This window comes from Hippopotamus amphibius, chromosome 14, assembly GCF_030028045.1.
Source record: "Hippopotamus amphibius kiboko isolate mHipAmp2 chromosome 14, mHipAmp2.hap2, whole genome shotgun sequence".
NCBI classification, from domain to species: Eukaryota; Metazoa; Chordata; class Mammalia; order Artiodactyla; family Hippopotamidae; genus Hippopotamus; species Hippopotamus amphibius.
In genome coordinates this window covers 58,786,193-58,801,638 of record NC_080199.1, presented here as the reverse complement: position 1 = coordinate 58,801,638, position 15,446 = coordinate 58,786,193, and the positions used below count along the sequence as shown (strand labels likewise).

General features: G+C 38.5%; 1 protein-coding gene across 1 annotated transcript in view; it reads left to right on the top strand.

The window, feature by feature from the left end:
* NUFIP1 (nuclear FMR1 interacting protein 1) overlaps positions 1-15,446 on the top strand; it is a 31,507-nt gene that overhangs the window by 4,385 nt on the left and 11,676 nt on the right. Inside the window, exons 4-7 of the mRNA XM_057707858.1 lie at positions 839-901; positions 1,774-1,850; positions 11,104-11,196; positions 13,623-13,816. Of these exons, the coding sequence (XP_057563841.1) occupies positions 839-901; positions 1,774-1,850; positions 11,104-11,196; positions 13,623-13,816 (427 nt within the window). The remainder of the gene's footprint in view (positions 1-838; positions 902-1,773; positions 1,851-11,103; positions 11,197-13,622; positions 13,817-15,446) is intronic.

Genomic DNA, 15,446 nt, shown 5'->3' with positions numbered 1-15,446 from the left:
GAAGCCCACTGCTTCAGGAAGAGGTGAGACAGCAGCAGACAAGAAGGGAGGCCTGGCAGCTGTTTGTATATGCTCGCCTCCTCTGCTTTGTGAGAGGCTGGCCTCTCCTCTGGTTGCTCCATTTGCCTCCTTTGTGAGTTCTTTCACCTTTAAGGCTGCCCTTGATGCGCGCTCTCTCTCTCTCTTTTTTTAAAATATTTATTTATTTATTTGGCTGCATTGGGTCTTAGCTGTAGGGTCTTTAGTTGCAGCCTGCGAACTCTTAGTGGTGGCATTTGGGATCTTAGTTGTGGCGTTTTGGATCTAGTTCCCTGACCAGGGATCGAACCCGGGCCCCCTGCATTGGGAGGCTGGAGTCTTAGCCACTGGACCACCAGGGAAGTCCCTGCCCTTGACTATTTAACCACACTGTGTAATTTGCCGTGGCCAGCACCCTCCAAGAATGGTTTAGACCTTATTAAGTACTTAAACATTTTTTTAAGCCAAATATTTGAGAAGTAAAAAAAGTTATAAAGAAAATCTTAGTTTGAAAAAGTTCTCTTTCTTTCAGTTTATAGGAATGCCCTTCAATTTTAGGAATTAAGAACATTTTACAGCATTGCTGATGTCACGCTTTCACTCAAGTGGAGAAGTAAAGATATGTATTACTGTACTATATACTTTGAGAATGCAACTCTGTTTTGGAGTGATTTTTGTTTCGCTATTGTCATAAGTATTCAGCGATAATGCCACATAGATGGGATACTACACAATATGACTAGAATATGTCTGTATGTATAGTAGTAGAGTAAATTTGTAATGGAAAACATTGAATAGTCTTTTTTTTAAATTCTTACAGTGCCCTGAAGTAGATTGCTCTTTTAGTGCACATGAAAAGATTGTCCAGTTCCACTGGAGAAATGTAAGTTCTTTTTTTTTTTCTTTTTTTTTCTTTTTTGGATACATGCTCTTTTTATTTCATTGATCTATTATCTTCATTGCTCTTTATTTACATAGACTAAGAATAAGTAACATTCATGCAACACTTTGTGCTTTGTAAGGCATTTTTACAACTATTATTCAGTTTTATCCTCATAAACCACTGTGTAAAGTAGACAAATCTTGGCCCTATTTAACAGATTTATAAAATGATTTGCCCAGGTCCTCAGAACTGATTCTTGGACTTGGGTTTCTTTCTTTTTTTTTTTAAAGCTCTTTATTGGAATATAATTACTTTACACTGTTGTGCCAGTTTTTGCTGCACACCAAAGAGAATCAGCTGTATTTATGCATATATCCCTATATCCCCTCCCTCTTGAGCCTCCCTCCCACTCTCCCTATCCCAGCCCTCTAAGTCATCACCCATCATCTAGCTGGACTTGGGTTTCTTGACTGCAAATGCTATGCTTGTTTTACTACACCATGCTGTTTCAGATTGTTTTGTGTATTCATTATTTCTCTAGCTAACTCCCTCAACTTTGGTTGGTAGGTCATTCATTTGGGTATTTAATACCAGTCAAGAAATGGGTGACATTTACTTTTAACCAAAATTATATTACGCCTTTTTTTTTCTTATCAATAGCACTAATCTAAAGAAATGAGGAAAACTATTCTTTTTCCTTTGAAGGAAAAGTCATAATAAGGATAGATAAAACCTGCTACTTAGTTTTAAAATTGTCTCTGCTAGTAAATTTACTGTTGGGTACAGAGTCTCCACTATCCCCCATAACACCTGAGATGTAGTCAAAAGCATACAATATGCTTTGTGATATTCAGCAGGCATTTTCCCCTTAGATGCATGCTCCTGGTATGAAGAAAATCAAGTTAGACACTCCAGAGGAGATTGCAAGATGGAGGGAAGAAAGAAGAAAGTGAGTAAAGAGTTCAGAACTAGTGAAACAACTTTCTTTTACTGTGGCAAGGCTAAGTATTTCAAAATAATGACTGTTCTGGCCCTAAGGAATAGTTTGAAAAAGGAAGTTTGGTCTTTAATAACGTTGCAAATGTTCAACTGAAAATGACAAGTCCTAATTTTGTTGTTCTTCACAATTGGTATATAGTGACTTTGAGAGCATTGCTACTTGATGTTTGATAAACACACAATTTTTATTATTGCAGTTTGGATTCATTGCATTCCTTATAATGTTGGTACTAGGGAATAGGACTGTAAACTATATTACATGAGGCTATTTATTTATTTAGTTATTTTTAAAAATTTATTATTTTTTTGGGTGAGGCTATTTAAAGTAGCTTTTGGTAGACCTAATAGGAACTCTTCATAAATAGATGTTGTTATAATGGGACTTTGCTCTTCCGGGGGAGCTACTACATGCCCCCTCTGTTAGTTGTTCAGTACTGAGGCAGTGATGGGTGGGTGCTATGTTAAAAAAAAAAAAAAGTATAATATTTTGCTATGTTTATTGTTTTGATTACTTTAAAAAAGTTGTTGAATGACTGCAGTATTCTAGGCAGAGGAGTACAGCAGTGACAAGATATACATGTGCCTGTCCTTATCTATAAAAAGAGAAGAAATGTTTTCCGATAATTAAAGTCTAAGAAATTTGGGCCTTACCATGTGACTCGTAGCTTTATACTTACCAGAGAAGAAAGCTTAGTAGATGTCTAGCTAGCATCTACCAATGAAAAATCCCGCAAGGATGCTATTGTATCATCTTCTCAGGAAGGACCAGGATACCTCATCCTGAAACAGAAGACCAAGTCAGAACTATTAGGATGGTCAGCAGTGCTTTTAAGTCAATAGCTGATTCTCTGGAATTAAAAAATGAGGAGAGCCTGGGATAGGACGAGTTATCCTCATAGGTCAAGAAAGATACTTAAAAACTTTTGATCAGCGGGTTAAACTTGTACTTCATTCAACTTAAAGTTTTCAATTTAAATCCACTGTATGTATGTGTATGTAGTTCTGTGCCAAATGTTACACTGTTATGTGAAAAAGTTAGTTATTGCCCTTTAAAGCTTGAGAGGTAACTCTGAGGAAAACCAGCATAAACATAAAGATTTAGAACCAACTGAAAACACATAGAATTCAGTAAGTGTGCATAGAAATATCAATTATTAATACTGTGTGCAAATTGGATGAGGGTGGACTATCAGAGTAATTTAGTTTTTAAGCAAGTAAACCTGGGTCCATCCAGTCCACATGGACTCAATGGATTTAACAGAATTTCAAGAGCATCTTTAGCTAACAAATGTTAAGAATCTAGGCCACCAGGACTAGGGTATGCTTGAATGCCTTTTCCCCTTTATCTCCTGGCAGAATCTTATTTATCTTGTAAGACCTGTCTTAAATGTCACCTGATTTGTCATTCTCTTCTTACTCTTCATTTCCTCTATCTCAGTGCTGCCAGAGCGCCAGTCTGTAGCAAGATAAGGAACTTGTACCAGAATGTAAATCTATACCTTACTTCCTCCATTGAGAAAGTCTTGTAAGAAGAAAATGTCAGCTGAACTAAATATTTTGCTTTGGGACATAGTTGATTTATAGCCTGCCATAAGGGTGCGATTTGGCTGCCAGTCCGTGGACCAACCTACCCTGAAGCATTAGTCACTACTTCCTGTGTGAATACATAGCTTATTAATACAATCAAAATAGCGTTTGTTGCATTATATTATAGGTGGTCCTAGTCTTAGACATCTTTGATTCTGCTGCACTTTGCATAGTAGCTGGGGTTTAGTGTGGGGAGAATAAGTATTTCTGGACTGAGTTACCGTTAAATGGAGCAGTATGGGAAGAACCAGTCTTGGCATTGATAAGGAGCCTTAGCCAATTGCATGGTCAAACTTGAAAGTCAAAGGAGTTGGGACCATGACCTGATTTGACTTAGTGAAGAATTCGAAGCAGTGCATATAAAGCTCCTTGCCTCCTCTAGGTGGCTTCTTTACAAGTACAGTTTTTTTCTCCTCTTGATTCCACTTCACTCTGGGTTTTTTTGTTTTCTGTTTGTCTTGCTCATTTGTTTTCTATCTGTTGGTTGTATCTTTTTCTTATTATTTTGCACAGAGGAATAATCAAACAAGAAGAGTTAGCTCTACTTCCTGATAGTTTTTGAAGAGCTGATGGTGACAGTATTGAAGATTATATCCTGCTAGATGGATTGGAAATGGCCTATCTGCAAAGGTTTTCCCCTGCTGCTTTGCCCTGACTTTGGTCAGTTGGAAGTTCTTGTAGCTCAGTGGTGCTGGCCCCTGTTGTATATGTTTAGTTCTCTTAAGGAGAATGACGGTGGTTACTAGTCAGCAGTGATTATAAAGCAACTAAGAAGCTAAGCTGTTTAATCTCTCAAGTTTGAGTTCACTTAAGGCAATAGGGAAGCTCTAAAATGAGTTTCTGATTTTCCAACTTTGGTTCTCTTATATCTAACGGTTGTTTAAGTTAAGTCATTATATAAACTGGGTAGGTTGGACCCGCTATTAAATTAATGGTAGCCACCTTCAGTGATTCTGTTCTCCTATGTCTCTAGCTGTTTTACTCTCCCACAGTTCTCCTCTCTACCCTCCCTCTCAGCATATAAGAGGAAGGAGGAGTGGGGTATTCCGTGACACAGGACGGTTGAGCTGAATTTAGACCTAACTAGGAAGAAATAAGGGGAGGCAGGGATTAGAGCTCAGACAGATTGGCATGAGTATAGGAACTTGAGTATGGGTAAGAGATGATAGAAGCTTTTGAGAGATGGCAGTGGGGACAGAGAGAACTAGGTGGATATAGAACATTTGGGAGATAAAAGTGGGCACTATTTGGTAATTGAACAATTGTGAGGATGAGGAGGAAAGAGGTTTTGAGGAGACGTCCACGTTCCTGGCATGAGCACCTCTGTGAAAGGTGGTGCCTGTTACTCAGGGAACCCTGGGAGAGGACCGGCTTTGGAGGTGTTGATTTGGGACATCATTGAGTATGAGGAGATTCTGAGACATCTATTTGAAGATGTTGTGTAGGCAACTGGGACTCAAACCAGACTGGCTGGAGATAGATATTTTAAAACCATGAATGCAGAAGATCCTCCCCTCAGAGAGAGGGTAGAGTGGAAAGGGAAGATAGCCTCCCAGGGAGTAAAACCAGCAAGGCTGCTGAGCGAGAGCCAGAGAAGTAGGAGAAAACTCAGAATATGACCGGTCGTGGAAGCCAGTAGAGGGGAGGATTTCAAGAAGGAAGATATGCTTATCAGCGATATGGCTGTGGAGAGGTCAAATAAAACAAGAACAGAAACGGACTGATTTTGTGACCTGCAGGGCCCCCTTGATATGGGCTCCAGGTGACTGCTTCTCGGCCCTCCTGCTCGGAGTTTCCTGCCGTCTGTCTCCACGGCTCTCTGCAGCTCGGACAGCATCCCCCGTGATTCTTAACAAGACGGCTTGCACTGGCCCTTGCCACCCCGCCCTTGGCATATACATATCGATGGTCCGACAGAAGTGTGTATACGTTGAATTCCACTGACTTTCTGAGACTCACAGCTTACAAGAAAGCGTTCACTTGGTACCTTTTTACCTTCCAGTTTCCGGTGTCCTTTACCTCCATGCCGTTTTCGCCACTTACTTCCATGGCCGCCCCCCTGGATCTCTTCTTTTGGACTTTCTGCTCCAGAAATCTTAAAGTTGGGCTTACTCCTCTTTGGTCGTAACTTTCATTCCATCCAGCTCCCTCACTGTCACCTCTACCTGGTCCTGGACGCGTTGGGGCCTCCCACCTCTTACCTTCTTTACCGTCTTTTTTCTCCCACCCCCTTTCCATCTTTGCTTCCCTGCCAAATTTAAATCACTTCCACCACTCTCAGCATCTCAGCTCCCTCATTCCACCGCCCTTCATTGCACCCACCTGGCCAAATCTCAACCCTGGCTCAGTTGCTAAGTGTTGTTCAAAAAAAACCACACCGCTGAAGTGTGCTCTGCAGGTGAATATTCAGCAGTGTTAATCACACTGAAGGAATTGACTTTGACCAATGAGGTTAGGCCATTCTCTTTGTGTGTGTTCTTTTTTCACGCAAAATTAGATGCTAGTATGCATGTATTTCTTAATTACATAGGTGACTGTAGAATAAAATTTAAAAATAAATTTGTTAAACTGATTTTATTTTAGCCACCTAAAATGCCAGAGACAACAGAGCACCTTAGAACTGACAGTCAGGGTCCTGTAACATCTTTTCTGATTAATCCCACATTACTTGCTTATAGGAGCTCTTTGTCCCAGCCAGACTTGGTGTTTTTCTTTTATCATATCCCAAACAAGTTTTTTGAACTTTCAACCTCAGTTTTGATCATGCTACTGCTTGTAGAAAAGCCTCCCTTCTATATGCTTGAAGTTCTGCTCACTGCTTTAGTCCAGCTAGTATCCTGCCTGACTAAATTTTGGGGAATATTTTCCTTTATCTGCCTAGAGGACTATCTTGTCCCTCCTTGAATGTGGTATCCCCTCTGCCTCTTTAGTGTAGATGCCCCTCATTATGGTCCTATTGATGAACTTTTTTGCTTATGTGTCTTAAAAAAAAATAAATTACAAGCTTTAGAAATGTAAGAACCATGGTTTAGGTGACTGTTTATATCCCATGGTGCCGCAGATAGAAGGGATGCTTATAAATGTTAATATATGTAAATGAGGCTTAAAATATTTTTTATTATGGGTATAATTCTCTTTTGGTATATACAAGTAAGTGGTTGGAGAAATCTTGCTGAGATTGGTATTTTTAATTTATGTTTTAAACTATACCTTTGTCATTGTTAAAGAAATTGGGCAGCGTTGATCTCATTAATAACTATAGTTGGAATTCAGTAATATAACTAATGGTACTTAAACTGCTGTGGTTTTGAACAATAAATTCTCACCACGTAGGACAGATCATCACTGAGACAAACCAAATTGATCCGTATTTCGATGCATTACTTTCTACAGTGACTTTCCTCATAGAAATGTGAACTCTGCCACCTTGTGGTTTTATGCAGAAAGTGCTTTAAAGGAAAAAATTCCACTGGCTAGAGAAACTTAAGGAATATTAACATTTGAAGATGCAAACTGGCTCAGGTAGCATGTGTTTAAATAAAGTCCCTGGTAGAAGACTAGTTCGGTTTTCTAATGTAATTGAGAAATCTCAGTCACCTTTGAATTAATGTTGCTGTACATTATAGCTTTGAATAACTTCCTGACAAGAGTTTAACTTGAAATTAGAAGTAAACATTCAGTATTTGAAAAGGCAAAGATTGTTTTATATGTGGCCAGGGTTACTGAAAACAGATAGGAGTAGGCTATTGCCTTTAAGACTCTAGCTGTAATGGGAGACGTAGGCAGAATGCCCATAGATGGCCACGAGAGCCCAGAGAACTGAAGCATTCATTTTTGCTGTGTCGGGATAACAGTGTCTGGTCAAGGGGTACCTGGCGTCTTTGGAAGGCAGGGCAACCAGTTTGTTTTGCAAGACTTCTTATAAGAGGGGGTCGTGCCGTCCTCCCCCCCCCAATTAATTTTAAGGTGAAATTTATTCTTTTTTAATGCATGATTCTCACAAACATCCATAGTTGTGTTTAATTAAAAACCTTAAGGCTTTCCACTAATAACCTGCAAAAAAGTCCCAGCCAAAAAAACCCATAGTGATTCTTAATGCCTGTCCTGTGGGGCACAAATGCTGTATGATTTGGCATTAGGGAAAATGAGTGGAAGAGGTTCGTTTCCAAAACCTCGATTTTAGAGACATTGAAACGTATTTAGAGCAGACTGGATGTCCACTAGGTGGAGTAGTTCTGTGTTACTTGTTTCAGTTCGGTAGTTACTGTGGCTCTGAGGAAACACTTCATAGTCGCGTCCCCAGTTCCTTCAGAATTCCAACACAGGGGATGTGCTCTGAAAGAATGCTACATCTTTTTGATGTTTGAAAAGACTTTGAAATAAAAATGCAGTAGTGTTGAAGCAGCTGTGGTTCAGTGAGAGTAAAGAGGGATTGTGTTTTTCTACACACAGGCTTAAGGGAAAAGCCAACGAGTGGGCGGTGATTTGAAGATAAAGACAGAGTAAGATGTAACCAGAATGAGAGGTGCTAAGATAATGGTTGGTTCCATGTTGCCCATTTATTGGCTCTGGGGCCTAAGGATTGTCACTGGAGGCTTGAGGCTTAGACACAGGGAAGGCAAAGGGGGCGGGGGGGGGGGGGGGGTAAGAAATGAAAAAGGGGAAGAGAGCAAGAAAAAGAGCATACAGTGTCAGGGGCAGTTCCTTTTGGGGTGTTGGGGAAAGATGGAAGTAGGGAGATAAGTGATTTTAGTAGTTAAAAATAGAGAAACCAACTGTGAAAAGACCACTTGTCACAGTCTTTACGGCTTTATAACATCCATTCTCTACCAGGAGATATTGGACTAAATTTTATTGGTATGTAATTGTGCAATGTAAGACAATTTGTGATTTTTTTCCAACAATTTTCTCTGAATTTGTGTACTTTAGAAACCTGAACTGTGTCCTTTATCAGAGACCCAGACTTCTTATTCTTGTCTCTGAGTAGTGTATTGCGGGAAGAGGCTTCCTGGTTACTGTTGTATGTATAACTAGGTCTTGTGTTCCTGGTTTCCCATTTGGGGGGATAATTTCCTTTCTGGTACCCTTGTTTTCCCTAGTTTTTAGTCTCTAGGTTCTATGTGAATAAGAATGGTATGACTTTTAGAAGAAAATTTTATTAATTTAAGTGCTGAAAAATAGACTCTCATACTTTGGAAGGGACATAAAGATCTTTACCTTTAGGAAAATGATACTTCAGTCAGCCAGAAAGAAAAAGTGAGCTATTTAAAAAGACTTCCACCCAAGGAATTTCCACAACATTCTTGATGTCTCATTTAAGGAGTTCTTTCTTATATCTCAGCCCAGATCCACTTGCTGTAACAAACTTTATAGTCCTTGTCACCGAGAAGCACTACCAGCATCTGCTTGCTTACACATGAGACACTGCAGGACCAAGTCTTTATGTTTAGCATATGGCCCGACGTGTTAAGGGTTGGTCTGTAATACAGAGAAGGAAAATGTTAAAGAAACACAAGCAGTAAGAATAAGTGAATTTCTGAGGTGTGAAGAGTGTTGAGGAGCTGTGAGTTACACGTCTAGACACTATGGGGCCTGTGAAAGTCATCACCTTTTTCTGCATCATTTCTGCTTCTGTGTAGTTTGTCTTCAGATTGAGAACAGCTTCTTTTCCTCTTTTAAAGGCTACAAATAGTTCCAGTTCCTTTCATCTTTCTTCAGAGGTTTTATTTTTCATCCTGTTAATCATCTTTCAGTCTCTTTTGAATCCCTTCCAGGTTTTATTTTTCCTCAACATCCCTTTTCAGTTTAGAAGTACAAAACTGGATGTAGTGCCCTGGGAGTTTCTGATCACTTTGGAGTATCGTGAGAGGATGATTTCATGCTCGTACCTGTGCCAGAGTTCATTTCGTATCACCTTAGATTATGTTTGCTTTCCAAAACTCTAGTCATGTGGTGCTGACTGGCTGTCAGATTTTTATCTCCTGTGACCTTGCTCTTTTCCTCTTATGTTTATTTATAACTTGTACATTAATCATATTTTATTTATGGAGTTTATTTTTCTTGGCTGGATAGAGTGCTTTGCACTGTCCTCACTGAAATTCATTGCCTTTTTTTCTGATGACTTCACCACTTACTCAATGTCATTTCTTTCTTATCTTCCAGTGTGCGCAGCCCATGGGCTTCGTATTGTCTGTGCTATCCAAGTCAGTGATGCAGATGTTAAAAAAGGAAAGGGTTGGAAACAGTGTCCTTGAAACAATGGCAGAACATGATGTGTTGATGTTTCTCAAAATTTACTCTAGTGAGCAGCCAGGCTGAGTGGTAGAGAGCTGTCTGTGTTCCCTTCCTTTCGTGCTTTTTATAATTCTAGGATCTGTTCCTCGCACCACCAGAATTTGGTGCCTCTGTCTCCACACAACTGTGCCAAGGAACAAAGAAAGCTTTGTCAGAGCAATTCATCTTGCACACTGCTGTCAGATTTAATCTTACTCACTGCCTTGTTCATATCTCTCCCTGTTCATAGCTTCCAGTGGCTCCCCATTGCCCCTGAATTAAAAATAAGCTTTCTAGTCTGGCATTTAAGGCACATTTTGGCCCCAGCCTCCCTTTCTGGTGTGATTACCTGTAACACTTTGTTTCAAAATGAACCACTTCCCATTCTCTCACACTTTCTGAGGCCTTGGTTTGTCAGCCTTGTTTGCTCTGCTTTAGAACACTCTGACTAAAAAAAGAAAGCCCCGGGGAGGGTGGGGAGTGGTTCCCTGCTGGTCCGGTGGTTAAGGCTGTGCTTCCACTGCAGGAGCCATGGGTTCGATCCCTGGTCGATTCCACAGTCCTTGAGGCAGTGGCCAAAAAAAAACCAACCAAAATCTCTGATGCTTTTCCATCCGATTTTTGTCTGTTAATACCATTTAAGACCAGTATCTTTCATGTTCCTTTCTTTGTGCATTTCTCCATCTAGATAGAATCTTCCCTTCCCACCTTCCCCTGTACTCCTTTGGGTGCTTATATTTTGCCCTTTGTTATAGCTATTCTTTAGAAATAACCATGCTTTTCTTAACCTTCCTGGTAGACTGTAGCTTTTTTTGAGAACTGTCTCTTCCTCATCTTGGTGACTTTGGATATAACTACTAGTATGTATTTGTATAAGTATATGCATAAAGAAACATATTTTTCTTTCTTTTTTTTTTTTTTTTTTTGATGTTTTAAAATGTAGGTTTTATTATTATTCAGGTTTGGTGAGGCCAATGGCTCAGGGGAGGACTGACACTGAACATATTTTTCTTATAGTATTTGTGGGTATGTGCCAAATAAATGGACTGTATCAGTTTCAGCACATTATATGATAGATTTTATTTAAATTCTGTTGTAAGCTCCTTACCTGGTAATAGACTGGTAGCAAAGTTTGTGGACTGGTAGCTGGTCTACACTTTGAGTAGCATAGCTATAGTCTACTTTTTCCCTTAAAAAAATTCTTGAAGGAATTAAAAGTTTATATCAATTTACTGTATTAGTCATTCGTTAAACAAAAGTTGTTAAATGCAGCAATTGCTTGATTGTGTAATTAAGGTTGTACTCTAAAAGCCCTTTTATAATGGACTTTTATTGTTTTCTAGAAATTACCCAACTCTGGCTAATATTGAAAGGAAGAAGAAGTTAAAACTCGAGAAGGAAAAGAGAGGAGCAGTGTTGACAACAACGCAGTATGGGTCAGTTCCTTAAATTGCTTGTATTCTCAGTGCTTATTTTAAATGAATGTGTGTACTTAATAAAAAGAGCATACACCCAAATCCTAAAACCTCTATACTTTCAATTCTGAAATCTTTGCTTTTGTAACTCTTTTACTTAGGATTTTTTAAATTATATTTTAAAATAAGTAATACTGTATATTTATGTGGTTTTCAAAACGATTTACAGTAACAGATCTTTTCTATCTTTGTCTCCTAGCTAAACAGTTCTTCTTCCCAGAGGCAACCCATTTTATCCTTCTAGAGATATTTCATTTATATACAGCACATAGATAGATAGTAGTGTTTTTTGTTTTTTTTCCTTTTTGATACTACTGTACGTCTTGCTTTTTTTAGCCAAATAATATACTTGGAGATTGTCCCATATTAATATAGAAATAAGACTCCTCATTCTCTGAGGGTGTGTAAGAAGCATAAGAATATCCCACCCGGTCGTCTTTTTTTTTTTTTTTAACCAATTCTCTATTGACATTTAAGCTTTCACCAATCTTTTTTTTTTTTTTTTTTTTTTGGCTGTGTTGGGTCTCCTTTTTGCTGTGCGCGGGCTTTCTTTAGTTGCGGTGAGTGGTGGCTACTCTTTGTTGTGGTGCGTGGGCTCCTCATTGCTGTGGCTTCTCTTGTTGCCGAGCACGGGCTCTAGGCACGTAGGCTTCAGTAGTTGCAGCACATGGGCTCAATAGTTGTGGCTCACGGGCTCTAAAGCGCAGGCTCAGTGGTGCATGGGCTTAGTTGCCCCACAGCATGTGGCATCTTCCTGGAGCAGGGATTGAACCCGTGTCCCCTGCATTGGCAGGCGGATGCTCAACCACTGTGCCACCTAGGAAGCCCCCTCACCAATCTTTTACTAATAAAAAGTTGCCATTATTGCCCTGTACATATATTTTACACATGTGCAGATATTTCTGAGCATGGATTCCTAGAAGTGGATTTACTGAGTCAAAAGACATGTATTTATAATATTTATAGCTAACTGCCAAACACCTATTACAGCAGCTCTCCTAGTTTACTCTCCCATCAGCAATGTATGACATGCCATTTTCCCCAATGCCTCACCTTCGTAGAATTTTTTCCATTTTATTTTGTATTGAAGTGTACAACTCAATGAATTTACCTACATACCCATGTAACTTCCACACAGATTAATAATATGTAGAATGTCCTTACCTCACAAAGCTTTCTTAGGCCCTCCTTAGTTCCATGCCTCCCCACAAAGGTAATCTATTTTCTGGTTTCTATGATCAGATTTATTTTACCTGTTCTTAGAACCTTGTAAAAATGGAATCATATAGTATGTCTTCTTTAGTGTATAGTTTCTATGGCTCAGAATTATCTTGTGAGCTTCATCCATATGGTTGTGTATGGCTGTAAGTCCATTGCTATACAAAACTCAATGGTGAGAATATGTATTCATTCTACTTTGTGTGTCTGAAAAGGTCTTTATTTTACCTTCCTATTTGAAAGATATTTTTGCTAGGTATGCAATTCTAGGTTAACAGTTTTTAAAAACTTTATAGTACTTTAAAGATGTTGCCCCATTGTTTTCTCATTTGCATTGTTTCCAAGAGAAATCTGCTCTATATAAAATATGTTTTACCTCTGACTGCTTTTAAGATTTTCTCTTTATCACCAGCTTTGAGCAGTTTGATTATTATGTGTCTTAGTATTATTTTCTTACCTCGTTTTATTGTCCATTGAATGTATATGTAATGAACCTTTTTTTAAATGGTCTTTTTTTTTCCTATGCATAGTTTACATAAGCAGGTGCTCACATAAGTATTTGTTTTCCTCCTAAGAGTAGTAATTGCAGTGGTTTGAGAGGGCACTTGATTTGAGCTAGCTGTGAAATTGTGCTTGGTCTATGATCTTTAAGTTTATCCTCCTGTAATGTGAAGAGAATAGTGCCTGTCTAATCTATTTCAAGGAGTTATCATGAAGTTTAAACAAGAAACAAGGTAGCATATTTGTAAAAGCCCCAGAAACTTTAAGGCTCCTTAAAATTCAGTAGGTAAGAGTTAATGCACTTTGTAAAGTCCAAGGAACATTTTATCTTATGTATAATAGGAATGAAAGAATGCTGCCAATTAAATTCACTTGCTGGTGATTGTACAACATAATGCAATTTCAGAGGATTAAATTATGGGAGAAAATGTGCCATTTGGTATTGATAAAATATGGTATATTGTGGTGTGTTACCCTTTTAAAGTTCTGCCGTAGAGTGTTCTGTCTTTGAAAGTCACTGAATTTATTTTATTTTGGTCTCTTTAATGTACTAGGCGACAAGTGATTGATTTGACAGGGAAGTTTCTTTTGCATTCAGTAATGCTTTTCAAATTTTTCTTGAAAGGTCAGTGCCTTTTATATTAAGAATTGTATTTTTCTTACCCCAGCAAGATGAAGGGGATGACCAGACATTCACAGATGGCACAAATCAGAAGTCCTGGCAAACATCACAAATGGAAAAATGGCCGTGCTGGACAGAGAGCACCCATTGGGTCAGGCCATCACTTATGTGATTCGAAGCCTGAGAGTCCACCCGCGGCAAATTCAGACCCTCTGGGTGTTTTGGTAAACACCGATTCTGGTAAGCTAAATAGGAAAACACCGTGTTTTTAAAAGTATAAACAGTGATGCAGAAGTTGATTCTTCACATCCTTGTTTGTGGAGAGTTTAATGGCAAAAATGTAAAAAGTTAGAATGATGCTTTTGTTCTTAATAAGAGTGTTTTGTCAAAAACCTTATTTTAAGAAATTTTTCTGAATCTTGGGAATGAATGCATGAGGCAGGCAGAAATGTGGGAGAAAGATTATATTTATTGGATAATTTCCATAGTATCATATAATCTCGGAAATTTTCTTAAGATTGTTTTGAATGTATAGATGCTGTGGATTCAAATTTGCACTATTATGTGAATTTTCCCGCCTAGAGAGCAGTAATTCCAATGGGAGCCAGTATTTATGCTACTCAGCATGAACATGGTCTCTTTGGGTAAATAATATTAATTCCATGTATTTAAATAATACCGTTCTTCCTCACAGCATAGAGTATATTTTTGTGTGTTTATTGCTTATTCTTGAATTCCTTCTAAAATTTAGGAGATAAGTTTACTCTTGCTTATAAGTTGAAAAATTAAAGGACACAAAATGTTGCTGTCACAGAAAGATACCTCTAAGGCTTCATTTCTCTTCTGAAAAATGACAACATTTATGTAAATATTTTATCACCTTTCCTTCCTATAACAATGCGAGGCTTCATCCAGTTGCTAGTGCTTCCTCTTCTGCAAAGGGATGTTACTGATGTCACATTGTAGGTTTGCTATCAGGCTCTGCTCACCTAGGGGGAAGGCGCCTTCTATGATAATCACGGGGCAGATTATTGAATTTATGGATGGGAAGAAATGGGGGGATAACTACTTCATTGACTAAATCAGGATGGAAAAATGATCTTGGCATAAGGGAATGTTGGGCTAAGAATGACAAGATAAAATTTAGTAGGAATAATAACCATAAATTATTTTAACACCAGCTAACACTTATTGAGTAAAGTGCTTACTGTGCTCTAAATGCTTTAATAGACATTAACTCTCTTCCTCATAACAGCCTTGTAGGTATGTGTGGTTGCTGCTTCCGTTTTCAAACCAAGGAACTTAGAGTGAGTAATTTCCCTTAGTCATGCTGCTAGTTAATGGCAGAGCCAGAGTTAGAGCTCAGGTGCCTTACTCCTAGTATACTACACTGCCTCTCCACAGGAAGTCTGAATTTAGCCAAAGAAAAAAATATTGTGTGAGTCTAGGAGAGTTGAGATGTGGGAGAGAGTTTTTAAAAGGCACCTTCTTATCCTTGCTGATAGTGAGGAAAAGACGGAAGACATTTTGCCCAGGGCTGAATTTACTCTTGGGCACTGATTTTTTTTTTTTTCCCTCTTCAAAAAAAGTTGGAGAGAGCCCATATACTCCTTCAAACTTCATGTTTGTGACCTTGATAATGAAATACAATCTGTATCTAAGTATAAACTTCCATGCCATTAAAATACTTGAAACACAAATATGAAGACTGCTGTTATAAACAGTAAGTTACTAATTTGAAAATTACGTAGTTCTTCGCTTTATGCAATTTTCTAAATGAACATGAGAAGGTTTCTGTAACATTGAATACTGTTTGTTTTTGTATCATTAGCTTTGTTTGGATAATTCTGTTTTCTCATTTTTAAAGAAG